The sequence below is a fragment of the Bipolaris oryzae genome, assembly GCF_000523455.1.
Source record: "Bipolaris oryzae ATCC 44560 unplaced genomic scaffold scaffold_98, whole genome shotgun sequence".
Lineage (NCBI taxonomy): Eukaryota > Fungi > Ascomycota > Dothideomycetes > Pleosporales > Pleosporaceae > Bipolaris > Bipolaris oryzae.
Window position 1 is genome coordinate 79312 of NW_006911374.1, and position 24967 is coordinate 104278.

The 24967-nt window shown below is 50.9% G+C and overlaps 10 protein-coding genes across 10 annotated transcripts; 4 read left to right on the plus strand and 6 right to left on the minus strand.

The window, feature by feature from the left end:
• Nucleotides 1-960: 960 nt before the first annotated feature.
• COCMIDRAFT_99510 (uncharacterized protein) lies at nucleotides 961-2754 on the minus strand (the record flags this gene model as incomplete). The annotated part of the gene is made up of 1 exon (XM_007691389.1): nucleotides 961-2754. One exon carries the CDS (start codon nucleotides 2752-2754, stop codon nucleotides 961-963), a length of 1794 nt encoding a protein of 597 aa, XP_007689579.1.
• Nucleotides 2755-4632: 1878 nt separating this feature from the next.
• COCMIDRAFT_99560 (uncharacterized protein) lies at nucleotides 4633-6310 on the minus strand (the record flags this gene model as incomplete). The annotated part of the gene is made up of 2 exons (XM_007691390.1): nucleotides 4633-5602; nucleotides 5661-6310. The coding sequence occupies 2 exons, from the start codon at nucleotides 6308-6310 to the stop codon at nucleotides 4633-4635; spliced, it is 1620 nt and encodes a 539-aa protein (XP_007689580.1).
• A 971-nt stretch (nucleotides 6311-7281) lies between these two features.
• COCMIDRAFT_99576 (uncharacterized protein) lies at nucleotides 7282-9147 on the minus strand (the record flags this gene model as incomplete). Its single annotated transcript, XM_007691391.1, has 1 exon — nucleotides 7282-9147. One exon carries the CDS (start codon nucleotides 9145-9147, stop codon nucleotides 7282-7284), a length of 1866 nt encoding a protein of 621 aa, XP_007689581.1.
• Nucleotides 9148-9501: 354 nt separating this feature from the next.
• On the plus strand, nucleotides 9502-10507 carry COCMIDRAFT_6711 (uncharacterized protein; the record flags this gene model as incomplete). The annotated part of the gene is made up of 3 exons (XM_007691358.1): nucleotides 9502-9685; nucleotides 9811-10043; nucleotides 10097-10507. 3 exons carry the CDS (start codon nucleotides 9502-9504, stop codon nucleotides 10505-10507), a joined length of 828 nt encoding a protein of 275 aa, XP_007689548.1.
• Nucleotides 10508-11398: 891 nt separating this feature from the next.
• Nucleotides 11399-12966, plus strand: COCMIDRAFT_99553 (uncharacterized protein; the record flags this gene model as incomplete). Its single annotated transcript, XM_007691392.1, has 9 exons — nucleotides 11399-11430; nucleotides 11498-11522; nucleotides 11579-11618; nucleotides 11678-11779; nucleotides 11839-12075; nucleotides 12131-12163; nucleotides 12242-12484; nucleotides 12541-12779; nucleotides 12832-12966. 9 exons carry the CDS (start codon nucleotides 11399-11401, stop codon nucleotides 12964-12966), a joined length of 1086 nt encoding a protein of 361 aa, XP_007689582.1.
• Nucleotides 12967-16258: 3292 nt separating this feature from the next.
• Nucleotides 16259-17821, plus strand: COCMIDRAFT_99578 (uncharacterized protein; the record flags this gene model as incomplete). The annotated part of the gene is made up of 1 exon (XM_007691393.1): nucleotides 16259-17821. One exon carries the CDS (start codon nucleotides 16259-16261, stop codon nucleotides 17819-17821), a length of 1563 nt encoding a protein of 520 aa, XP_007689583.1.
• Nucleotides 17822-18818: 997 nt separating this feature from the next.
• On the minus strand, nucleotides 18819-19834 carry COCMIDRAFT_6714 (uncharacterized protein; the record flags this gene model as incomplete). The annotated part of the gene is made up of 2 exons (XM_007691359.1): nucleotides 18819-19552; nucleotides 19615-19834. 2 exons carry the CDS (start codon nucleotides 19832-19834, stop codon nucleotides 18819-18821), a joined length of 954 nt encoding a protein of 317 aa, XP_007689549.1.
• A 324-nt stretch (nucleotides 19835-20158) lies between these two features.
• On the plus strand, nucleotides 20159-20854 carry COCMIDRAFT_6715 (uncharacterized protein; the record flags this gene model as incomplete). The annotated part of the gene is made up of 2 exons (XM_007691360.1): nucleotides 20159-20167; nucleotides 20234-20854. The coding sequence occupies 2 exons, from the start codon at nucleotides 20159-20161 to the stop codon at nucleotides 20852-20854; spliced, it is 630 nt and encodes a 209-aa protein (XP_007689550.1).
• A 312-nt stretch (nucleotides 20855-21166) lies between these two features.
• COCMIDRAFT_38206 (uncharacterized protein) lies at nucleotides 21167-22062 on the minus strand (the record flags this gene model as incomplete). The annotated part of the gene is made up of 3 exons (XM_007691379.1): nucleotides 21167-21489; nucleotides 21585-21863; nucleotides 21915-22062. The coding sequence occupies 3 exons, from the start codon at nucleotides 22060-22062 to the stop codon at nucleotides 21167-21169; spliced, it is 750 nt and encodes a 249-aa protein (XP_007689569.1).
• Nucleotides 22063-22555: 493 nt separating this feature from the next.
• Nucleotides 22556-23988, minus strand: COCMIDRAFT_6717 (uncharacterized protein; the record flags this gene model as incomplete). Its single annotated transcript, XM_007691361.1, has 7 exons — nucleotides 22556-22864; nucleotides 22916-23063; nucleotides 23110-23178; nucleotides 23230-23357; nucleotides 23427-23523; nucleotides 23577-23656; nucleotides 23734-23988. The coding sequence occupies 7 exons, from the start codon at nucleotides 23986-23988 to the stop codon at nucleotides 22556-22558; spliced, it is 1086 nt and encodes a 361-aa protein (XP_007689551.1).
• Between the last annotated feature and the right edge of the window lie 979 nt (nucleotides 23989-24967).

The following is a 24967-nucleotide window of genomic DNA, read 5'->3' on the forward strand; positions in this document are numbered from 1 at the left end:
CAGTTTGTAAGAAATGCACGTATATGCGGGCGAGTCTGTTGCGGATACGAAGATGATGTGACATGACTCTGCAAGGGTTGCCCATCCAGAGAGCTGAAAGATTCCAAAAAAAAAACCCCCGAGCGCTACGTCTGTACACTAGGTACTTGCACATGTGTAGAGTATGTTCCATACCTATCGTCATAAACATGGATCTCCCATGCACATCGTTTCACCTAAAGGCACAATGGCAATAGAAGTTCCCGTTGACAGATCGACGTATGGCGCAACGGTCGCATTCCGCAGACATGTGATTGGCACACAAGCCTGCACCTGCTTTTGTAAAGTGTAAAGGTTGGGCGGTGTCAAGGCTGCAGCTCGGCAGACAGACTGACAAAGAATGTGCTGTGATTGGACGTAGACGCCTTCAACAAAAAAAAACAGATGATGGTACGACCTATGAATTTCCCTACCCTTGCAAATTTTCGGTGCTAGACAACTATCCTCCAAGACAGTAATATCAGAACTTGAGACATTGTCGTCTATTATGTTCTCCAAGACACAAGGCTCGTCTTGAGCAGGTCTAGGCTCAAGTCCCCTCATCAAAGTCACGTGCCAACATCACTAACTGTCCACAACCCTGAAGTAATAGTAATAATGAATTTTACTTATAGACTAATCTGTAATGTGTAACGAAAATATGAAAACCGGATATCCCACGCGCCCTGTAAATGCTATGCTGTAACCCTATAAAAATGCCACTCAAATGAAATATCTGAGTTAGAAAAGAAGAGGAAAGAAAAGAAGAACGCCGCTCGATGCCTCTTGTCGCGAAAAAAAAAGAGTAAACAGGTAAAAGGCGAAATACGATACCGACCAGCGGTATCAAACTAGTATATATATATTTTGTTGTTTCATCCACATGGTATCATGTCCCAGTCGTATCCTCGTTTCCTCATTAGCAGCTCATAAACCCCACATCTATCCGATGCTCTTGCCCCTCTTGCCTTTGCCGCACTCCCTCTTACTAAGCGGCTCATCGGGGAACACCCATCCTCTGACGCGCTTAGCCTCTCGCTTCTCGCCAAGCTGGGGCTTGGGGATCCAAGAGTCCTTTTCGAGGAAATTTTGGCGGGTAAGAGCAGCAGGGCCGCCAACGTCCATGCGCCAGGTTCCCATGCCCTCGAAGGGGTTTTCCTTGGCGAGCATGTGGAGGTACCAGAGGGCGAGCGCGGCGGTAAGCTGCATCTCACCGGTTTCTGGGTGCGAGCCATTGGTGGACAGGCTGATGGGGGCGGAGGTCTCGAGGTAGCCGAAGATGGGCACGCCGGTTTGGGCATTGACAGTGGTGGGGTCGGGGGTGGACATGTCAGAGGGACCACCACAGCGGACGCAGAGGAGCTCGATCTCGGTCATGATGAAGCCGTAGCGGCATCCGTGCTCGCGCATCACGCGCTGGAGGTGGGCGAGGCCTTGGAGGTAGAGGACCTGCTTGGGGGGTGACTCGCTGCGCATGCCAGTGTTCCACTGGTCGTAGCACTTGACGAGACCAACGACACGACCGCGGCTGTCGCCAAAGAGCGTCTTCTCATAGTCGGAGGGGTAATTGGAGATGAACTCTGGTTGTTGACGTTGGCCAGCTACAGGCTTGATGGCGCGCATGACCATGTGGCTGTTTCCTTGAGCGACCTTGAGGGCTGCATTGACCTTGTTGGCATAGTGGTTGGTGCAGATATCTTGGAGAGCCGACTCATTCTCGGGCTGCAGGTTCTGGCGGCAGGGCTGGGGAAGGTAGGTGGCTGGGACGGGGACCTCAAGGAGAGGAAGTACCGAAGGGATGGACTTGATGGTGGTGATGTTGAAGTCTTCCCAGCTGCGGAGGTTGCGGATGTCCCACCAAAAGTGGTTGTTGATGCCTCGGGGTGCGCTAGTAACGCGGCGAACCAGAGATGGAGATGGGTTGGGAGAGGCGAGGTACTCTACCAAAGAGGATGTAGCTTGCATTTGCTGAAAGCCATCAAAGGTAAAGTCTCCAAAGGTTGGGTATTGAACTGCTGGTGCAGTGTCGAACTCTGGGACGGAAAACTCCTGGATGCAAGACGCAGTAAAGTTGGACATGTCCTGGGCGGAGGAGTATGTGGAGGGGAAAGCCGTAGCAACACCCAAGTTGGACTGGGGCGCAGTTGAGGCAGTGACGTAGCTAGGCATGTTGCGGTAGGTGGGGAAGCCATAGCGGCTGATGACTTGCTCGTCGACACTTCCAGCAGAGCCAGAGCGGTCATGGCGGGCGCGGTTGGCAGAGGCAGAGCGAGAGTGCGAGCTCATGTATGACGATCGCCGAGTAAGCTCAGGCTGCTGTGGGTATGTGATGGGAGAGTTGAGAGTAGAGAGGTTGAAGTCGTATGATGAGGCAGTTGACACGGGGGATGTGAGCGTGCTGTGCATGTTGTGGATATTGTGGTTCAAGGGGCTTGATCCACGGCGGGCCATGGAGGATGAACGTGAGTAGGGGCTGTAGGCATAGCCGGCACTGGAGTTAGACGTCGTCCTGCGATGTCTGACGGGACCAGTGGTGGGCTCAGACACCTGGTCCTGGACGCGGACCTTGGGGAGAAGAACAGGGCCATACTGCCTTACTGGTGACCTTGGGGGAGTAGGGACAGCCAGTTGGGGTTCTGGTGATGAGGCTTGCGAGTAGTATGTCATGTCTGAGCCGACACTGCCGGGGATGTAGTTGAATGAAGCATTCGGGGGGGTTGTTTGACGGCTGTACATGTTGGATGGATGAGAGCTACCAGACTGGTCCATGTCAGCGGCAGCCCACGTGGTCTGTGAGAAGGGGTCCAGGGAGAAGAGAAGAAGAAGAAGAAAAAAACAACGTACGCTGTGGAGACGGAGAGAACAGGCAAGAGGAGATTATGGAATAGGGATTAATAGTAGAGACCAGCTCCGAGTGTCTAAGACCAAACAATGCAAAGGTGGAGAGAAAGGAAAAGCAAGGGCGAGACACGGTTGACTCGGGGTGAGGCAGTGCTCTTGATGGAAATGCAAGCGCAAGATGAATGAATGGGCATGATGGATTGCGGCACAGCCAGACTTCTTATCCTTGGTGTTCCCCGCGTAGAGAGACGAGAACCAACGCCCTCAGCGCGCTAACAAGCCTGAAACACGATGCATCGAAGGGGGTCCGATGCCTTGGGCCGGTATACCAGAGTACGAGGCGGTCTGGCGGCAGTAGCACGAGCGGAGCCGTCTACGACATGCGAGCCTCACAGGGCGTCTGAAACATAGCGTAGCCGTTGCATGGGCTGGGCGAGTACGTGGCTAGTTAGCGAACGGCTTTCTGGAATGCTATTCTTGAGGGCTGGCAGGCTTGAAGGGGTCTGGTGGGCAGGCTGGACGGTGTGTGAATGGCCAGCAGCATCAAGCAGCAGACGGAAGCGGTAAGGCAGGCCAGCGAGGCGCCTGCACATCGGGGCGGTTGGACAAGTTGAAACCGGGATTCTCGGCCCCGTGGTCTGCGTCGCGGTGCAGCGGTAGTACGGTGAGCGGGTGCGGGCATATTTTTTTTCCCTCGTTCTCTTGCTCTCTCTCTGCCATGGCGGCAGTTTGTACGTGGGCGGCGCGAAGGGACGAATCGAGGCTTGTGGTGCAGGTGTGGTTGGCGCCCTGCCGCAAGGCCCGTGCTGGGTCCCGCGAAGGGTGGGGCGCGCGGCGGGGGTGGTGAAGAGTCATCGACGGGGTCTCGGGGGTGATTGGCTGTCAGCCCTCCAGCGTTTCGTTTCGGCAGCGCGGCATGCGTCTTCCCGCACGCCCGACACATGCACCTCGCAGTGACTCACAATGGGCGGAGAGAAGTGTATTCACGACTATAACACGTCGTCCAAGCCCCTCTACACGTCAACGCGTTATTTGGAGACCGCGTTGTTGACAAAGCACCACGTTCGGGGTCCCGGCCCTTGCCCACCTTGCTGCGCTGTCGCCACTGCTGTGTAGTGTACTGTACAGAGTAGTGTGCACTCACTACACACTACGCCCGCCCCAAGACACCAACCCAAGTGCAGCGACGGGCATCCACAGCGCCAGCAGCCTGCTCGCCCAGCGTACAGGTACCACGGCCGCACCAAACCATCGCCCCCCCGGCTGGCTCCATGGCCACGGCATCTGCCAATCCAAGCGCCCGTAGCCCTCACCCGTCGGTACGCAAACTGGGCCAGCAGCCTTGCTGTGTGGTGCGTTTCCTTGAGCCTCACCCTCCGGCTCCCGAACATGGTTCACTAAGCGCCCGCACTCTGCCCAATCGGGAAGTATTAGGTTTGACCAAAGCCCCCAAATATAGCCCGAGCGAGTCGGATCACCACTGTGGAAAATGCCGTTAATTTCCTGAAAGCGGACCTCTGCCTGTCAAACGTCTCTGGGGTCAGGACTGCTTCATGGAGCGCTGGCACCGGATTGGCACGACACTGCACAGCCTTCATTTCGCCTTCCCATGAACCCCGTGAACCAAGCTTTGCAAGAGCCTCATGCCATGTCATGCCCTCTCGCCCTCTGTACGCGCCCGCCATGCTGACCAGCGTTGGCATCAATTGTCATCATTCCATGCAACCCATGCCCCCGTGCCATGCCATGCCATGCCATGCCATGCCACCCACGTTACCGCTGGTCCAAGTGCGACCCCACCCGGTCAGCCCACCACTTCTTCCACTCCACCACCTGGCGCTTCGTTCGGGCCTCTTCAGCCGCAAAAACCATGGCATGGCTGCGGAAAGCCTCATTCAAGTCGCACCCCAGGTATTCACGCTGAGCGTCTGCCGCGGCCATGGCGCCTGAATCCACAGCGTCAACTGCCAGCAAAAACTGCCGCGCAAGTCCTTCGTCGCCGCCCCCGTGACCACCACCTGCCACATATGGGTTGTGGACCTTGGTCTGCCCACTGCCAAACTTGTATACTTTGATCTCTTTGCTGTCATACTCAATCTCGCCCTCTGTGCCGTATATGCGGCCACGTCGCTCGCACTGCTTCTCTGTAAACGCTACCATGTGGAATTGGGCCGTCTTTGCACCGCGGCCACGCAGTATAGGCAGACCCTCTTCATCCTTTGCTATCGGGTCATCCTCCCATGTGATCGTCACGCACTGGTCGTCGCATACGTCATTGCTCGACTCCCACACACACCGACCAAACCACGACCGTTCGTCCACTTTGCTGGCCAGAGTATCGGCACTGTAGTCCTCGGCCAGGCTCTTAAGCAGTGCTTTACCAGCAACTTCTTTCCCAGCCGTCTTGAACATGTCTTCAATTTCCGGATTGACAACTTTGACCGGCCAATCTGCATTGCCATTGTTCAAATGCCCCTCGAGATAAATTTTCTTCGCACTCCAGTCGCAATTTGGCTCGTGCGCACAGGATAGACAGTTGGTCGCTGATCCAGCAGCCTTTGGCTTCCGATCTTTGCGGAAGAACTTGAGTGATCCAGTCGAAGTGACGTAGGAGGGAAGATGAGGCACCGCATCTTTTACATTCGCGCCGGGTGAACACAGCATCCACATCAAAAAGTCAATGTCGTGACATGACTTTGTAAGCAAAGAAGGTGCGGTCTTGGACTCCTTCCTCCAGTTGCCCCTACCTCATGTTAGCCATACACCAGTGAAAAAAAAAAGCCCATATACACCTCACATACCTCACATAACTGTGACTAAAATGCCACCACCCAATCGGCTCCACATGCTCCACACTCACAACATCCCCAATAACCTCCTTCTCCAGCACCAAATGCCTCAGCAACATATTATGCTGCGAATACCTCAGCACGTGACAAATCCCAAACACCGTTTCTCTCCCCTCTCTCGCCCCCTTCCTCAACGCCCGATACATCCTCACACAGCTCTCCAGACTCGTGCTCATCGGCTTCTCACAACAAACATGCACCCCCAACTCCGCAATCCCACACACAACCTCCTCATGTAGCTCATCTAGGACGCAAACAAACACCGCATCAATGCCCTTTCCCATAGCTTCTTCCTCGCCATCTTTTTCCCGCTGCCGCCGCTGCATCTCATAGTCTTTCCAGTCCCGCCAGTCCTTGAAGCTTTGCTCGGGAGACGCCTCGCCATCCGCTCCCCACATGTAGCGGCGCCCGAACTCGGCGCGCTTGAAGTCGTTGGGCTCGCATACTGCGGCGATGATGGCGTTGGAGCACAGAGAGGTTGCGTCGGCGTAGGCGGCGCCGCGGCTTCCGGCGCCGATGATGAGGAGGCGGGGGGGTTTGGTGAAGGCGAGTTTGCTAGTGGCGTGCGTGAAGGGGGTGTCTTCTGCTTCGAGGCTGGGCATGGCGAGGTGGTGGTTGGGGGAGGATAGTGGGGAATGGGGATGGGGCCAAGTAGGCTTTGAGGTTGAACTTTGAAATGGTGGGTTCAGGCCTTGTAGTATGGCGATGATCGTTTTTGAGAGCCGGAGAGTATGAAGTGTGTCGATCTATACCACTAGTATTCTCCCCTTATTCTTTTCCACACAAACAGCCAAAGCAAATCCCAAGTTTCTCCCCCTCCGGCTCCAAACGTCCTTGGTTTCCCCTTTCTTTAAATACCCAAGTTTTCCACCACCTGGCCTGGGTCCAAATACAATACTCGCTAATGCAGTAAGATTCCTTCCCCTCCCAACGCAAAAAGAAACAAAAAACAAAGACTTGCAGAGCAGAAACCAACAATAAGACGCGGGGCGGGGCGGGGGCGCGCGGGGCACCAGGAGACGGGAATTGGATTAGAATTTCCTGAAAAGGTGGCGTGGCGTGGCGTGTGTGCAGAGGACAACGCATACAACAACACTGTTCCTTCCTTCCTTCCTTCCTTCCTCCTGCTCCCTTTTTGTATGCAAAGTCATGCAGCATATGTATGGCAGTACACAAGTGAGGGAAAAAAAAACAACAACAAGGCTGAGGTACTACTATGGAGGTTACATTGCAGCGACTTTAGTCCAAGTTGGTATAATTCGTTACTTTGTAAAGAGGGGAGAATCTAGGCCACGTGGGGGGGAGGGGGGGACCAATGGGGATCTGACAGTGATTAGGCACACACACGTATACGTCAAAAGGTAAGCGTCTGGCTCTTTCGTGCAGACTGTTTGCGTGCAGTACATGATTACACAGCATTTATAGGTTTTGTTGGGGGAGGGGTGAGGATTTGTATGCCCGTCGTATTGAGAGAAGAATTGCTATTCGAGCTTGGTAGGTGCTCAATCAATGCATAGTAATACCATTTCCCATCGTACAAACACTTCATAGAGATAAGCCCCATGCCGAAATTCTAGCTATTATTCAGCTCGTAAAATAACAAATACACATCCTTCTGCATGTTCAGAACTTCAGACGTCTTACTCTCCTTGATCTTATCATCGCTAATCCGCCACCACCGGTTGTTGGCCTTCTTCGGCTTGCGACGCCGGAGATTGTTGTCGGCAATTGAAGAAGCCTTCTCCGACGCCCGTTCCCTCAGTGATCGTATACTTCTTGTCCGTGACAACGACTCGTCTCCGCTTCCACTACCATTTCTAGCGTCAATGGGCGATGCTAGATGCGACCGGTCTGACTCTGATAGTCGAGGTGCAGATGTTGGCGCTGGTCCTCGTAAGGGTGGTATGTTGTCTTGCGAAGACAGCGATCGTGACGATGGTGAGTCGAGCGTTGATGCAGTGGAGACTCCTGATCCGCGTTCGATATGGTTGGGCAGGTTGAGTGCCGAGATGCGTGGGCTTTGCATGGCAGACGGCACTGCGGATGGTGCTGCTGAAGGATGCGGACTGGCCTGACGACTGAATGCACCTTCTGTGCCAAAAGACACAGGTGTGGAGAAGGGCATTGGCTGTACTTGACGGCGGAATGACTCGTAGTGGCCACTGTTGTGGCTTCCCTTGTGAGTGACAACTGCAAGAAGGCGATAGTTCTTGCGATGAAGCAGTCCTCCTAATGGAAGAGCTTCCGGGAAGGCGACCTTGGCAAGATTCTTCGTTGAGATGGCACCAATCGCAAAGGTAGAACGTGATAGGTGTATCGCAAGAACCTTGGGAAACTGTGAAATGTACATGTGGCGGGAAATGCGGCGCTTGGGTGCTTGACTTGAGGCAGGTAGCTCAACACCCTCCGGTGTCTGCTCAGGATCTTCATCTAGTGCTTTTCGAATCTTAGCAATGTCTGATTCCAGCCGTCCTTTGATATCGGGGTCAGTTGCTTTTGAAAGCTCATGGTCTTTGCTCCTGAGGGCATGTTCTAGTCGACAGCGCTCACACTTGAAGTCATCTATGTACTCAAGCTTGAGCATGCCGTCAAGGCACGCGTTGAGAGAGGTCGAGGAGGCTTGTGGTACATTCAAAGTCAATGTGACGAATGTTGATACTGTAGGCTTCGGCTTGAAATGGCAGACCTGACACTCAATTTGCGACTCGATCTTGCCCTCAAAAGGGAACCCTTCTTCTTCTGTAGAGACTTCGTCTCCTTCAACCTCATCTTCGCCCTGGCCATCAGCGGGTGCTTGGGCAGTTGTCCCATTAGACTGCGCGACATTGCTTCCTTCAGGAATACTGTCGCCGTTCACAACGGTGACCGCATCTAGGGTAGCCCGTCGCCTAGCGTTTCCTCCAGCATGGTATTCATCGCACAGACGCTCCGTCACTATTTGGAGAAATTCTTGCGCATCTTGTTGTTGCCGGCTAATGCGTGTGCCGAATGCACGCTCAAGTGTTCTGATGAAGGGTTGCGGTGAGATGGTCTTTTTGTATATCGGCCGTTCGTTGAGTCGGTCCAGGATGTCTTTCAATCCATGGGTCAGGATGCCCCTTTGCAGACCCTCCAACCTAGCAGGCTTTACGGGGCCATTGGCTACGGCTGGTCTCTCAGGGTCCACATCGTAGACTTCGGGTCCGTCGAGCAGCCGTCTGTGGGTTTCTCGTATGAGGTAGATGCGCAAATCCGGTAAGCCTGCGAGGGCCTGCAGGACCGAGTTGATGAAGCAGTCGTTTGCTGCATTGGTAAGCCCCACTACACCCTTCTTCTTACTGCTAGCTGCATTTGAATCATCGTCGAGGAAATACGTTGGTCCAAAGACATAAACCAGAGTGATGGCGGCAAGAGAAGCGCCGGCGGCGTAGGTCGCGATTGTGAGAGGCTTCTCAGGCATCTTGCGGAGCCTGGCACTCCCGCTACCGCGGGATTGGACGGAGGCAAAGTTAGGATCTTGAACGCTGGTGCTGCAAATGCGGTACGTGGTTGTGCTAAGTGCGTGTGGCAGTGTGTGGAGTAAGTCTGGCTGCGACCGACGCCATTGTCTGGCTGCTGCCCAGTGTTGGGTATCGCGCTGGCCGTCTCCTGGTGTTTGGTCGTGAGGCAGGTGCAAAAGTATGCCGAGCCCATCGACGTACGGCACGTCGCACCGGCCCATTTGCACCTCCGCTTCCGCCGCGAGGATCGCCAGAATTGTCCGAACGTCTTGCATATTTCTCGGACCCGGACAAACTCGCAGACCACACGCACAATGGCTTCAATGAGGGGCATGGCCCTTCTTCCCCAGTGCACAGCATGTGTACGCAGGGCCACACTGCAAAATTCTGAAGCGTGGGGGACGCAGCAGATACGCAGCATCTCGAAGAAGGCGAAAGAAGCAGAGCGCAACATTGTCGTGAAGCTGCTCAAGGATGTGCCAAGGTTCGGCCGCGCAGGTACGATATATGGAATGAGAGGGTGCTCTGCAAAAGCTCGACATGTCTTTGCTACAAAGCCATTGTCGCAGTGTCAAGCATGCGCCCAGAAAGCACAAACTGCAGCACTGGCTAACACTGCAAAGGCTCCTATGTCCCCCTCAACCCCTCGCTGATGCGCAATCGCTGGTTTCCCGCACGCATTGCCGACTATGTTCCGGCTACCCAATTGAAGCAGCTCAAGGCTCAGGACGTGGATATGGCACGCGACGTCACATTTGGCGTAAGGCTGAATCTGGAGGAGGCCGATGAGGAAGAGAGCGACTTGATGCAGCAACCCAAGTACTTTGTGCGGCCAATTGAGATTGATGTGCTCAGTGTAAGCTACATGGTCTCTTTTGTTGCAAAGCGGCTTGCTAACAAAAAGAACAGCCTGAGCGATCCATTGAGCTCCTCGACACGTTCGTCCCACCAACGATTGACTTTTACCGCCAGCCTATCGAGCAAGACAGTCCAAAACGAGAACGGGTAGGGGCATCGGGTGCAGCGGACATCTTGACTGCAGCTGCCATGAGCAAAGCGAAGGCATCGGCAAACGCTATCTACGGATCTGTATCAACTGCGGATCTGGCAACGACTATCAAGAGCGCGCTAGCGCACAACGACGAAGCATCGCGTGTTGTTCTGAGCGAGAGTGATGTCAAGTTTGTATCAGGACATGAGGAGGGCGATGCATCGCGAGTGAAGCAATTGGGTACAGTCAAGGCCGAGATACGGTTACCGGGTGCAGAGAGGGTACTGGTGCGCAACATACGGATCAGGGCGAAGGAATCGGAAACGTGAGCGGCGGCCAGACGCGGACTTGCAGGCCGTTGTGAGGCTGTTGGCATGAAGCCGAAAGGGCCAGAACCTCGGGAAACGAGGGCTTGTCCGGGTGCAGAAAGGACATGGCTATACTGAACACGTGACGAAGATTTCCGCATATCGGAAGCGAAACAGACAAAAGCTCAATGGTAATCACGATATGTCGCATGTACTCCGGTGAATCGAGGGTGATATCATTGGTGGGGCCCCTGACGGCTAGCCATTGCGTGGTTTTGACGCGGGGCCGGTGAACGGGACGACTGGCGTGTTGCGGCGAGAGTCGGGCAGCCTGTCACCTGTGGATGCGATGATGCTGCGTTGAGCTACCCATGGCCGTGGCATGAGATGCAGAAAAGAGACCGCCCACTTTTCTTAGTTCCGCGCTGCCGAGCAGATGCGGCCCCGCCATGACTTCAGAGCGCGGCCGTGAAGGACATGGTTGGAGACGTGCCACCACCACTTGCGGTCCGTTGCGAGGGGCAGTGGCAGTGGGCAGTCCATCCAAGGAGCCAGAGTAGAGGCTGGTGGAAAGGCGACTAACTGATAGCATCAAGGCCATAACTGCATAGCCTTATCTATCAAGCACACTGTGTGGCGTTGTAACTATTCATGTGTGTTTCTGCGCAGACCCTGGCTGGACTGGGTGGTGAAGGCTTGGGCGACACCAGCTGCGTCACTACTGCGGTCCTTAGCGGGGGTGTTTTTTGTGGTCCGCCAGCCAACCCCACTACCGCGTTTGAACTTTACTTGAGCAATACAAAGCTCGACACGCCTGCACAAACTTTCTCTTCATCACACCCTCTCTTTCCCATCTCCAGCCTTGCAATTGACCCTTCACCCCATCATATACCCACACCCACAACAGCAACCATGGTTCAAGCCAGTGAAGTCCTGTCCCGCAAGTACGTTGCCCTCGACCCCGCTTGGCCCCTCAGATCACGTTGGAACGCGCAAACTGACATTGAACAGGACCGGTGTCATCGTCGGTGACGACGTATGCGACCCTTGATACTCAACTTTCAACCTGCGCAACAAACTAACACTATTCAGATCCTCGCGCTTTTCAAGCACGCTCAGTCAGAGGGCTATGGTATGCATCCTGACAGGCTGAACCCCCGGGCATCATCACTAACTCGGACTTTTGCACAGCCATCCCTGCCATCAACGTCACTTCCTCCTCCACAGTTGTCGCTGCCCTCGAGGCTGCCCGCGACGCAAAGTCCCCCATCATCCTGCAACTGAGCAATGGAGGTGAGTAATGCCTAAACAGACTGTTTATGACATATCTACTAACCACCATGATTGAACAGGCGCCGCATACTTTGCAGGAAAGGGCGTAGCCAACGGCAAGCAGGAGGCCAGCATTGCTGGTAGCATTGCTGCCGCCCACTACATCAGGTCCATTGCCCCTGCATATGGTATCCCCGTTGTCCTCCACACAGATCACTGCGCCAAGAAGCTCCTGCCTTGGTTGGACGGCATGATGGATGCCGACGAGGCCTACTTCAAGGCTCACGGAGAGGCTCTCTTCAGCTCGCACATGATTGGTGAGACAAAAGCAACTGCGTCTCAGCATATTCACTCCGCTAACAGTTTTGCCAGATCTTTCTGAGGAGCCCAAGGAGTGGAACATTGGTAAGCACATCACCGAAATACAGAAACAAAAAAAGAAAAAAAAATATTGAGTGAACACGCGCTGACATTCACCTTCAGCCACCACCAAGAAGTACCTCGAACGCGCTGCCCCAATGAAGCAGATGATTGAGATGGAAATCGGTATCACCGGAGGAGAGGAGGATGGTGTCAACAACGAGGACGTCGACAACAACTCCCTCTACACTCAACCAGAGGACATCTACGACATCTACAAGGAGCTGTCCGCCGTCTCCCCTCTCTTCTCTATCGCCGCCGGCTTTGGCAACGTCCACGGTGTCTACAAGCCCGGAAACGTCAAGCGTGAGTATTATTGAGCCGGTATATCCTTCAAGACATGCTGACAGTGTGGTTCCCAGTCCGCCCCGAGCTCCTCCAGAAGCACCAGGCTTACGTCAAGGAGAAGACCAACTCCAAGGAGGACAAGCCAGTTTTCCTTGTCTTCCACGGCGGTAGCGGTAGCTCTGTTGATGACTTCCGTCAAGCCATCTCATACGGTGTCGTCAAGGTCAACCTCGACACTGACATGCAATGGGCCTACCTCTCCGGTATCCGGGATTACATTCAGTCCAAGAGCGGTTACCTCCAGACCCAAGTGGTACGTTGAATCTGGAATAACCTGTACATTCATAGTACCTAACTTCCAATAGGGTAACCCCGACGGCGACGACAAGCCCAACAAGAAGTACTACGACCCCCGTGTCTGGGTCCGTGAGGGTGAGAAGAGCATGTCTCAGCGCATCAAGGTCGCTCTTGATGACTTCTACACTGCTGGCAAGGCTTAAATGGCTCTACCTGAGCCGGAATTGGCATCAAGCTCGGCCTCTGATTGAGGCAGGCGTTTGCGCATGAGCATAAGCTAAAACTGCAAGCATTGTTACAAGGAGTCAACGGTCCTGGTGATGAGGTTGGCGAACGGTGCAGATGAATGTAATAGACTACGAAGCAATGTCCAGATATGAAAGAATGTAAAACATATTGATCAACTCTTCCATTATCAAGCGACATAGCCGTGATTTGCAAGTATAAAAGCTCAATTTGTGGGGCCTGATGTATAGTTTTGTTACCTATGTAATGCCAAGTCCAGATAAAGAGTGCAAGGTCGTGATTTTTGCACGAATGTAGGCTCTTCCAGTTGCCCACTGATCTGACATCTCTTGCTTGTACCTCTAGCTAGCATATCTAATTTGCTGCTTTGGGATATCTCGTGCAGATATCCGGTGTTCGTCACGTGACTATGCGCTTGCTAAAGAGAAAGATTGCTAACATCTCAGTATCAACATCATTAATCCAAGTATACACAGGTGCTTGAACTAATTATATTGTATTTCTTTGTGCACGGAAACTCCTCCCCCTCTAGAACCCATATGGTGACATACAGCTAAAGTTGTAATGAGATCAGAACTTGCTACCACCACAGATTGAGCTTAATCCAACTTTGTTTTTTTCTCTTCTTTCTTTCTTTCTTTCTGAGGGGATATATAGACATGGTAATGCTTCTAGTATTTGATTCCAAGTCCTTGCTCCCTTTGAGTACAATGATTCGTTTGATTTATTGCCCCCCACCCCCTTTGTCTTGGTTATCTCCAAGTCAAACAAGTATCTGATGGGTGGTACACCTTGCCCCCCCCCTCACTCTCAACTTTATTCCTCTCTATACTTTTAGTCTTTACAAATATGATGCAGAAACTATTCGTCATTCCCTAACCCCCATCTCAAATTCTGCAATCCAACGCGTGTTCTCTTCCTCCTCGAAAACTGCATCGTTCCTTCCCTTACCCCCCCCCCCCCTTCTTTTCGCTTATCCAGACTTGCTTGCCTCAAAGTCTTTTAGTATTCTCGACAGCCGTACTAGAAAGTTCTTGTTGGACGGTTTGTAGCCTTTGTCGGTTAAGGACACCTTTTTTTGGGTGCCTTCCGGAATTTCTGTTTTTTTTTGCTGAATGCCTCTGGTTCTTCTTCTCTGCCTGTCGCCGTCTCGTATCTGTGGATTAAAATGGACTGGGACACTTGATATTTGATTTGTCCTTTTGTGACATCGTCGAGTGTTTGGAGGGTTTCGGGAAGCTTTTATTAGCATCTTGATACTGTAAGTCTAGGAGTAGCGAGGGATTGGCCCCAATGAATATGGGGGTAGTCCAGGTTCCTTGCCAGTCTATGATATATGATATCTGGGCTTGGTCATCAATGGGGATGTTACCAGTGTGGAAGTTTGGGTGCCAAAGTCTAGGAGAGACTAGCTCTGGGCCTTGGGGATTGATAAAGGGAATTGCAGCTAGGAACCTCTTGCAAAAGAGCTACATGAGCCTCGAGGGATTTCTATTGCACACTTGTGTACTGCCATGTATTTTTGTCTAGTTCTTGCAGATTTGCATGGGCGTTAATCCAGTCAATTTCATGGCGTGCGATTGCTTTTAAGTATCCTGCAGAAGATGTCCCTACGATTTGCTTTCAGTTTGACATCCGAATGCAACAAACATGAGACTATTTACATGGACTTTTGATATTTCATATCACTGCACTCCTTTTCCAAAACTCTTTGCGAGTAATGGGGCCGATACAACATGTTGGCTCCACCTGAGAGGCGACCTCTTGTGGGTCAGTCGTTATAGTAGCCGGCTCACATCCCGCAATACCGCTGTCTTTGAAACAACGACCATACCCTGTGAGAGTGTATGTGAGTCAGGTGCAATGATGATTTTCTGTTAGAATAAGTTGAATACTACTTCGAGAAGGAAACTGATAGTAGTTTTGTTTCAATGTCTACCACTTCACGAATGATATCAGACTTTTTCCTAAATGAAAGATCTTTCCAGGCTTCATGGTGTTGGGTACCTTTGGCTCCTTTCATGATGATTTATTCCGCTTGGACAGGAATTTGGTGGGTAGCAATCCATGCAAGCACTTGTGGGACGGGTATCTTCAATATGGTCCGGGCGCAATCCATGGTTGCTACTTCAGATGCTGTAGTGAGTATTCGTGGGCCAGCATTAGGGTGTGGGACCTTTGCAATAACCCTGCCGCCGTCTTCCATCTCAAGGCGATATGACTTGTTGTAGTTGCCTTCGCCGATCTTTGTGAAGAATATATATTTGTCTGCACCAATGGCTCTGCAGGCCGCTTGCTGAAGACTAGGTATATCAAAACACAAATATATGTCCTCCAGTTGCTCGCGTTCATTCCATAGTCAACGTCCTGGGATATTGGACATGCTCCGACTTAGCAGCATTGCTGAACACATGGGTTCAAAGAGGGTCCACCTTTAGTCACATGATTCACTGGCTACCTACCGTTAACGACTCAATACCTCTCTAACACTAGCGAGCACTTCTAGAATGACCAAAATGAACAGATTTTATGATTGCTTCTACTAGGCAGTATATTTCTCATATAACTGCTCTCGTGTTTTGTGGGTCACATGCTCCAGCATAACAGTTCAACGATATTTCAGCCTTCTTCAACGCGGGGTATCGCAGTATCTTTGCAACACAACACAATATCCAGCGGATCCGATTATTTGGTATTTGAGTTTAGTTTCTAGACTACTGAAGGCCACCACTACGGTGTTTAAAGTGGGCAGCAGTCCTGCACTTCACGGTTGCCGATCTGTTGAGACCTCGGCGATCTTCCCTGGAACAGATCGTGAGTACATTCGTTCGAAATGTCCTGCGTTTACTGCCGGAACATTTTGTGCACCGCAATTACAGCAGGCTGCCTGCATGCACCTACCTTGGCTGCACTGCAATCTAGTGCTCAAGACTGCTGGCTTTGCTCTCAGATACTAGCAAAAGCTTTACGGCCGGTGGAAGCTGTTCATAGCACCCCTCGCATTGGTATCGAGTGGCCCATCAATTGTGTGATTCAAATCAGATATGGGGCTGCTGTCCTCGTGGTCCGTGATGCTCGACTCAGCCAGTTGGGTCGCTTAGATTATGTGAAGGTTTTGACGAATAGAGGTGAGCTTTTCAGTCGTCGTTGATTTATTCAGCAAGTACTGAATCTTTAGGCGATCCTGCGGTCAGTTATGGCGTTCCTGTTCGACATCGTCTCACATCTACGTCTTCAGATTCTTCATTCATGATTGCTCGAAGCTGGATATCGGATTGCCAGCTCAATCATCGGTGTTCTGAGGCTGTTCCGGCACTCACTGTGCAGTATCTTGATGGTGTCCGACCAGCCCGCATGATTGATGTGGCAGCTTTCCAACATCCATCCCAGGACGTTCGGCTAGTGGAAATGGATCAAGTGTGTACATATGTAGCCTTGAGCTACTGTTGGGGTCATGACACGTCCTATGTGACAAAGCAGGATACTCTGTTATCACGGCTGACGCGCATATCCTACAATGACTTGCCAAGAACATTTCAACATGCAGTCACAGTAACTCGGAACCTGGGGTATAGTTACTTATGGCTAGATGCTCTTTGCATCGTTCAGGATTCTTTACAAGATTGGGAGCGAGAATCACAAAAGATGGGTATCATATACAGTCAAGCTGTTGTCACAATTGCCGCGACCGCAAGTCGAGGTGTGCATGACGGTTTTTTCAACCACCAAAGCTGTAGCGAAATTTCTCCATCATGGAAGAAAATGTTAGTGAGAGGTACCACGACACATGGTGTCCCTACTGAGTTGCTACTCTATGAAGACACTTATGTTCCCATAGACCCTGCAGCTGATATGGCTGCAGGACCACTAGCACAAAGGGCATGGGCTTGTCAAGAGAGAATACTGTCTGCTCGCGTCCTCCACTACAAGAATAAACAAATCTACTGGGAATGCCGACAAGCAGCCCACATAGAGGAAGGAGTCCCGTCTTTCTCGGATAACACGGCTCGTGTTCGCACAGGTCCCAATCTTGGTCGGGAGCTTGCTGTTCATGATCTTGATTTTTTCTTTCGAATTCTCAGGTGGTATCGCGGAATACTTACAACACACTACTCAACACGACAACTAACATATGCATCCGATCGGCTGCCCGCAATTTCAGGTCTTGCAAAACTTGTCCAAGGCAGCATGAAAATGACGTATCTTGCTGGTCTCTGGAAAGAGGGTCTCCAATTTGGATTGTTTTGGGGGGCGGTAAACATAGTGCCTCGTTCAGCAGTCAATGCATCTCCCTCTTGGTCTTGGGCGTCTTATGAGACGCCATTGTGTTGGCCGATGACTGCATTCAAAAGCTTTCCACCCGCAATTTTCGATCTGAACGACTACAGCGTTGAACTTGCCAGTAGCGACGAGTTCGGACGTGTGAATGGAGGTTTCTTGAGGATCACCGGTCTCATGAGTGTAGTACAGATTGGTTTCCGCGTAGGCATAGCCCATCCGTTTGATGCTTGGAGTCACGAAGGCAATATGGGCGATTGGAGTTCGAAGCTTTCAGACTCTGATGGAATTTATATGGGTAATGCATGGTTAGATCGGAATCCCGGCATAGATGCTGTGCACGCGTTGATACTTGCGACGGCTAATCCACTAACAGAATGCGATGAGGAATGGGATATGCTGTTGGTAACCTCTGTAGGAGAGACTAGTGACAGATTTGAAAGAATCGGTATCGCACAGGTGTTCCACAAAGACATCAAAGAAGAGCGCCGTTGGCTACCAAAGTTTAAAAAACGAAGTATCACGCTTGTTTAGGCTTGGGACCACCTTTTCTATCATCAAAGCATCATGAAATCGAACTCATTGTTGCACAGGATTACATGATTAACTATAGAGTAACCCTAACTTATCCGAGCCGAGAGAAGGCCATAAAACTTGCATATAGCCCTGGGTGATCTGTAGCCGAGCCTGAGAAAAAGAACAGCTCTCGGGGACCATTCACGTAAACTTAGGACTGGGAAGCTATGATCACACGCATTAGATACATAGCTCTCATCCGACACTTGTACAGATCCTCAAGAATTCGTCTTATTCCCAATCTGCCAACGTGTTGTGTCAAACACTGTACCGTAGTTCTTAGTCTGTGAGAGTAGGGCTTAAGGATCTGGTTATTGGAAGCAGCTAGTAAAATTCATTTGCGCTTGCATTCCTTTGCCAACACGCTAAACACTGTCGTAAACATGCGATTCTTGCCCTTTGTTATAAGGCATGCTGCATAGTACGCATAAGTAGCCTGGCCAGCTCGGGGAACAGAACTGGAAAGGGTATGGCCAAGGAAGCCACTTATAGATCGCCGACGTTGCTTCTACACTTGCATTGTAATCATAAAAATATGTGTCTTACTAACTTGAAGGGGTTCTGTTGTATTTAATATAGTAGTATTTCATTCTTCAGCAACGCTGTGTGCAGCAATAAATGTACTGAAAAGCCGGAAGACTGCACTTCGATTTGCTCATATATTGAGAATATTGGTCAGAAATTATGGCACTGCCGTAGAAATAATTAGAACTCGTGGGGGACTATGAAGTAAGTATGTGTCGAGTATACGAGCTGTATCTACGGCGGGATATAGAATAAACACAGATTGTGACAGCAACATGGAAAATGCTTTATGTAGCGGCTAAGCAATATTCCATATAGTGACTCCTTAATGCTCAATGCTATGTAATGCACACTCGCTATGAGAAGGGGTATAGTACAATGCAATACGCGCGCTATTTCCTTTTCTTCCTTTCTATTTTTTTTCTCTTTTTTATCGTTTTCCAATGATTGGCAGGTACTTGTACAATTCATCGTACTCCTTGCCCACCCATCCCGGCATCGTGCCCTCCAGTCCCACAACACCAAGACTGCCGCCCAACCATAGCAAAGTAAGGCCAGCACTGATTCCGTTGATGGTATACCATCTTCTCTTCCTAACCAATGCCCTGTTCTCTTCTGTGTTCTTGACTTGGCTTGGTGCAAAGCCTAGCCACTTGGCCGCACCCCAAACAACATGCCATGCGCCAACGCTCACTAGGGCTGTGAAGCCGGCAAAGGAGACTTTGGGATGTAGCGCAAAGCCGTGTGAGATGTAGTTAAGACTGATCAGTGAAGAGTCGCCATGTGCATACAACGGCAATATTCTTGTTGTCCAAATATGGAAGCCAGCTAGAGGTATTAACGCATACCCCAAGGCGCTTGTCCCACTGAGCACCGGCCAGGGAATGGTGCGCTTTTCCCTTCGTGTCTCAGCGCCATACCGCAGCAGTGCTTGCCGTCTTCTCCAAAATCGCAGCGCAATTCCAGACGTAATGTGTGCGGCCAATGGTAGCGCAACGAGCAAGGGTTCTGTGAGAGCAGATTGGTAGTAGGGACGGGTGAGAAGAAGGTAGCGGTTACTTTCGACAACGGAGCGGGTCGCCAATGGTATTATGGAGACGTTTGTTATGTGCAGGGCAGCAAATGCGGTGAATGTGTACGACGAGTACTTTTGGGTGCGAAGGACTATGTCGTGAGGATACATCAGTAAGCGAATCCATTGTTGAAGAACAATTGCGACAACGTACGCCACCAAGCAGGTCCTCTTTCGCCTAATCTCAGTCCTAGAGTATTCATCCGTCTGATTCCCCTCATTTCCTCTGTCTCACCCCCCTCGGGCCGCTCTTGGTCTGGGAAATAGCTTTTCTCTCGGTACTCGGGCGGTGTGTCGACAGGCGAGGGATCGACTTCGGTCAGCCCTATGACGCTGCCGTCGTCGTCGAACGGCAGGTCAGTGTTGACCTCCATGTTTTTTTTGGCGAATTCAGTCGTGGAAGGCGAGTGCGAGAAATGGGGATTTATCAAGTATGGGGAAATGCATCAGGATGGGGAATTGCTTTGCTGGCTGAGACTTGGGATGACGTTGATTCGTGCGTGGATCCGTAGCGGTGGGTCTGTGCCAGTTGGTGTGGACCGAGGTGGTGCGTCGCAACACTAAATGTTTCTACAACTTTACGCGTTTGTAGAACGCACTTGACGCGTGTTGAACCCACCCGTGCATTGAAAGGCGAATTGCTGTATTTCTTCACCACACCCAGAGATTCATCGCGGGATTCCCTGGAAAATACCAAAATGCCTCCCGTACGTCATGCCTTGCTTCTACATCTCTTCCACTATGCACACATGTATACTAACACGCTTCACCAGCGAAACAACCCCCTCCCCGCCGCTGTGCGACTCTTCAATTGCGCAATATGCGACAAAGGATACCCCCGCCAACTCGACTATGAAAACCACCTCCGCTCCTATGATCACAACCACCGTCAGCGCCTTGCAGACATGAAGAAGCTTACTGCCTCCAACGAAGGCGAGAACAGCACTAAACCGAAACAAGGCCTGGATATGCGTAGTATAGATGTTGGGAATGCAAATAAGAAGCCCGGTGTGGGGAGCAGGTTCACCAAGATTGGGAGTGGTGGCGGGGCAGCCGCAGCGGGGAGCAGGTTCAAGAAAGTGGGGGTCGCGGTGGGTGGAAAGGAGAAGGAGGCTGGATCTGAGAGTGTGGAAGTAAAGAAAGAGGAGGAGACAACTAAGTCTGAGGTCAAGATTCAAGAACCTGTTGTTACTGCTAATACTCCTGCTGCCGTACCTAGTTCACAGGCGGATACTAAGGAAGACACCATCATGGCGGACGAAGATGCGGGGGAAACTATCACGTGGGAAGAGTATGATTTTACCAAGCCGACGGGTTGTGATCACACGAGCTGTCCTGGCTGCAAGACAGATGGCATTTGGAGCGGTGAGTGGGTTGCTGTGGGCGGGACCTGAGATATGATGTTTACATGAAGGACGAATTCACGAAATGAATTTTATGGAGAAAATATCTCGACGTAAAGACGGGATTTATCGTGGCGGGCGCGACGGTGAAGAATTACTAGCCACTTCAACCTTGTATTGTGCTAGCGACCTGTAAGTATTTTTCCACTATTATACAGATTCCCTTCGGGCTCGTTCTGCATCTTGTAAGGTCTTTTTGTTTTCCCGCTTCCAGCCACAGTAGATGGTGTTAAACGAAGAGCGCCAATGTGCCCTGGATCTTGAGTTCCACTAACAATTCGCAGTCATCCCGGCGATCAACTCTCAAAGAACCCAATACCCAAGCTCCTCGTGAGACTTTCCCTTCGGTAAAACTTGAGGTAGAGGTGCCAGTTGTATGAAATATCGGCGCTGCCTTCCATCCCACCTGAAGCTGGCACACGGATAGCCAGCATCGATGCACCTGTCGTCTGCGGACTTATACAGTCTCCCACCTCGAGTGAAAGTTGGATCTTTTGCGAGAAGCATACTGTGAATGCATACACAGCTAGTTGTATACTTTTGCAAGTTGTGGGTATAGGTGGTGTACTGAGTAATCGTATGCTCATTCATTGACCACATGTCTTTGAAACGGCGCATGAGCTCGGCTTGAACATTTCCAGGAAGCCAGTCGCACCATCCCAGTTCGTAGAGACAGGGATACACCAGAAGTTTCTTTGGTCGCCGTCCACAATTGCAATACCCTCGCTATCGGTGATCATCTCCATTCGCCGAACGCACTCTTTCAATCGAGATGACCGTCGAATGATCAGGCTGTTCGTGGCATCGTCTTCGTCCGTCTCAATTTCAATAACTTCTCTTTCCACAATCGCTTGACCTCGTGTGTCTTCTTCAATTCTAGGTCGTTTGTGGTATTTAAGAACAGTGGTTTGCCCGGCTTGCTTTGTCGGTCTTTCGTCCTGTCTATGGACTACCTCGCTCATATCTTTGGTCACAGGTGGATTTGGCGGCATAGTACTGTCTATTCATGGGCGATTAGCAAAAGCTCAAGGCGCAATTTCAATTGACTTACCTCCACGTCTTTCGCTCTGACGAAGGGAAGCTTTGAGAACATCCTTCATGACTTCGAGAGACAAGAGATCTAGTATGCGGTCGCGTCCAGCTTCGTCTAGCTTCTGCAGGTCGCTTAGCAGACCAGCAACCTTAGTGTCATCGATCATATTGTCGTTGGTGTGAACGCGCAAGAACAACCTCCAAAGCAAGAATGTCGAATGTTTTAAATTTAAGGTGAGAGTAAGTCGAGCCAGCGTATCTCGCTAGTATTTTGCTTGGACGACGTTTGCTGATTGCGACCAGGAAGGCTTGGCACTCACCATCGGTGAAGGAGTGCCGCTAAACAGTGACAGGTGAGAGACCTTGATAAGAGCCTAGAGCAATGGCAGCGCATTAATAGTGAACTCGAAAACCGACCGGAGTTCTAACTGGATCATGATCCCACTGATGAATGGCAATCGTGATATACAGTTCTACTCACTTGTAACAGATGGATGTGGCAGTCAGGTCGATACAACACCAGAAAAACAATATGGCTTTCTCAAAACCACTTACATAACTTCTATGTAGGACCAATACAACTCAGATAGCATTACAACGTACCGAGAACGACCGACGACCCAGAACCCATCACCATAGCCACCACAGGCGTAAAGTAGCTTACTCCATAGGCATACCATCCATGCCTGGCAGCGCCTTCATCCACCCATCCCGTTCTTCAGGAACCCGATTCGGAACAACACACTTATTCCCATCAGCAGGCTGCTGCGTCTTCAAGCTCCCACAGTTCGCTCCCATACATCCCTTGGCATCATCCATAGCCTTCTGAAGCGAATTATCTTTCCACCCGAACACGTAGTCGCCGTGCTGGCCGTATCCCGTGTTATCGCCCGTGCTAAGGAAGAAGGGTTGAGAGCCATCGGCGGGCCAGTCGGCCTTGTTGTTGAATTTGGTGGTGTCCCAGACGATCTTTACACAGTCAGTTGATGAACGGAATGGAGGGGGTGGGGGGAAGGGCACCTCAAGCATGAGTTGTGGGATCCTAACGGGGTGGTTGGATGGACAAGCTCCGCCTGTGCTAGTGCCGGTGAACAAGGCGGGCCCGTTGGTCGGGTATGCGACATGTGATTTGTGGTCTGGTGAGTCGAGGTTGACGCCGTCCCAGCAACTGTTTTGTATCAGCAGGAATGTGATAGTAGCGACAAGTCCCTTACGTGGGGTAAAGAATGTTGCTCCGGATACCACCTGGGCAGGGTGTAGTTGGGAATCCTTCTGTGTCCAGTCTACGAAGCATCAGTACCAAGATGGTAGAAATGTATGAATCAGATACTTACTTGGCGTCCTGACATGGTGCAGCATTGTCGCCACCAAAATTGGGTCCGGTGTAACATCTGAAGCAAGTCTGAGACTTGCGGTTCTTGGACACGCGGTTTGCTGCGTCGCCGACGAGCATGCGGAATCCCTAAATAGGCGTTTTAGATGCTTGTTGGCTATCCTCAGGATATGTGGAGGACTTGAGATTTTTGCTTACCGGCTTGAATGCTGTGACATCGCCTTTATTACCAGAAACGTAGTATACTACGAAACCACCGGTAGTCTTGCTAGTGTACTTGTCGTTGAAAAGGTCGCTGAGTGTTGTTAGTTAATTGAACTGAGAAAGACTGAGGTCGTATATGCGAACCGGTTCGGTACCTGTGGCACGCGTTTATACGTCCCGTTCCTTGCTTTGAAATACACGTTCGCTGTCCAGTAATTACTTAACTATATACTGTCAGCTCTGTTGCGTTTCTTCATCTCTCCCCCTTTGGCATCTTTGTATCTAAAGGATAGAAACGTACATCCTCACTGTACCCACACGTAGTACAACTGGCCAGTTTCGAAATATCTGTACTCGGCATCGTGGTATTGAAGGCGTTCCCACCTGCAATCTGGTGCATATGCGGTGATGGTGCGAGACCTGGGTTCATGAGAGGATCAATACGATCAATGACACTTTGAGCGCAGCCAAATCGTAGCATGGTGAAGCGCTGGTTGTTGCCGAACTGCGGCACAGCGCCTGCAAGGGCCGCGAACAAGAGTGGTGTGAAACGCATTACGACTGATAAAGTTGTATTGAAAGAAGAGTTTGAAAGAATAATACTGGTAAAGGACGATGATGTGTTCTCGAAAATGTCTTGTTTACAGGTCTTCATATCTTTTCGAAGACAATGTATACGGTCCATACGCCCGAGTCTTCTGCTTAGTATTCACACTGCCCCATATCTCAACCGATACCTTGCAACTGCCGGCCCCACAGCATGTAGCAGGACCGCGTAAATATTAATTGTTCTTGTTACCTCGTGCGCACCTATTCACTGTCGGCAGTTGGAGAGCTAATATAGCGTTCTTGCATTTCGGCTAAAGGCTTGTTATTACTTGACCAACCTCAAGCAATATTTTATGTGGAGCGCATCATGGTTCAACAACATGGAATTTCGAGGATTGTGGGGAGAAAGATGTGCAGATTTGGTTCGGGTTATTGTGTAAAGGACTACATAGTCACGGGTTGAGATGGGTAAGATGCCACGGCTGTGCCAAGTTTAGTTTCAGCCGCTTTTTGACCGTTGTGGTGGTACAAATTCGATATTTCTAATACATGAAATCCAAAAAGGAATGGATGTGCTGGAGGTGTTGTCGGCTGACTTTCCTGAGCGCTTGGCATTATCATGAACAGTGGTGAACGCTGGTGCAAGAGGCGCACGCTGGAAGTCTATACCTACGTCCCACTGTTTGTGTATGAAAATCCCTGGACTTCTCCACATAGGAACTCACATTCTGGAGTCTGAGTATACAACCCATCTTTTCTGGCATTCGAGTTTCCGGTTCATCGCATTGACCCATATATGGATACCCATGTCTTGTTGCTTCTGGAAACTCTTTTTTTTTCTGCCATAACGTAGTTTACAAGCGAGTGACGCGTACAAGCGAGTGACGCACCCCACCAACTTTGCGCACCTCTCAAGCCATATAACTCAACAACACAATAGTATAATATATAGAAAGTGATAAGGTAGATTAATTACTAGCTAGAGT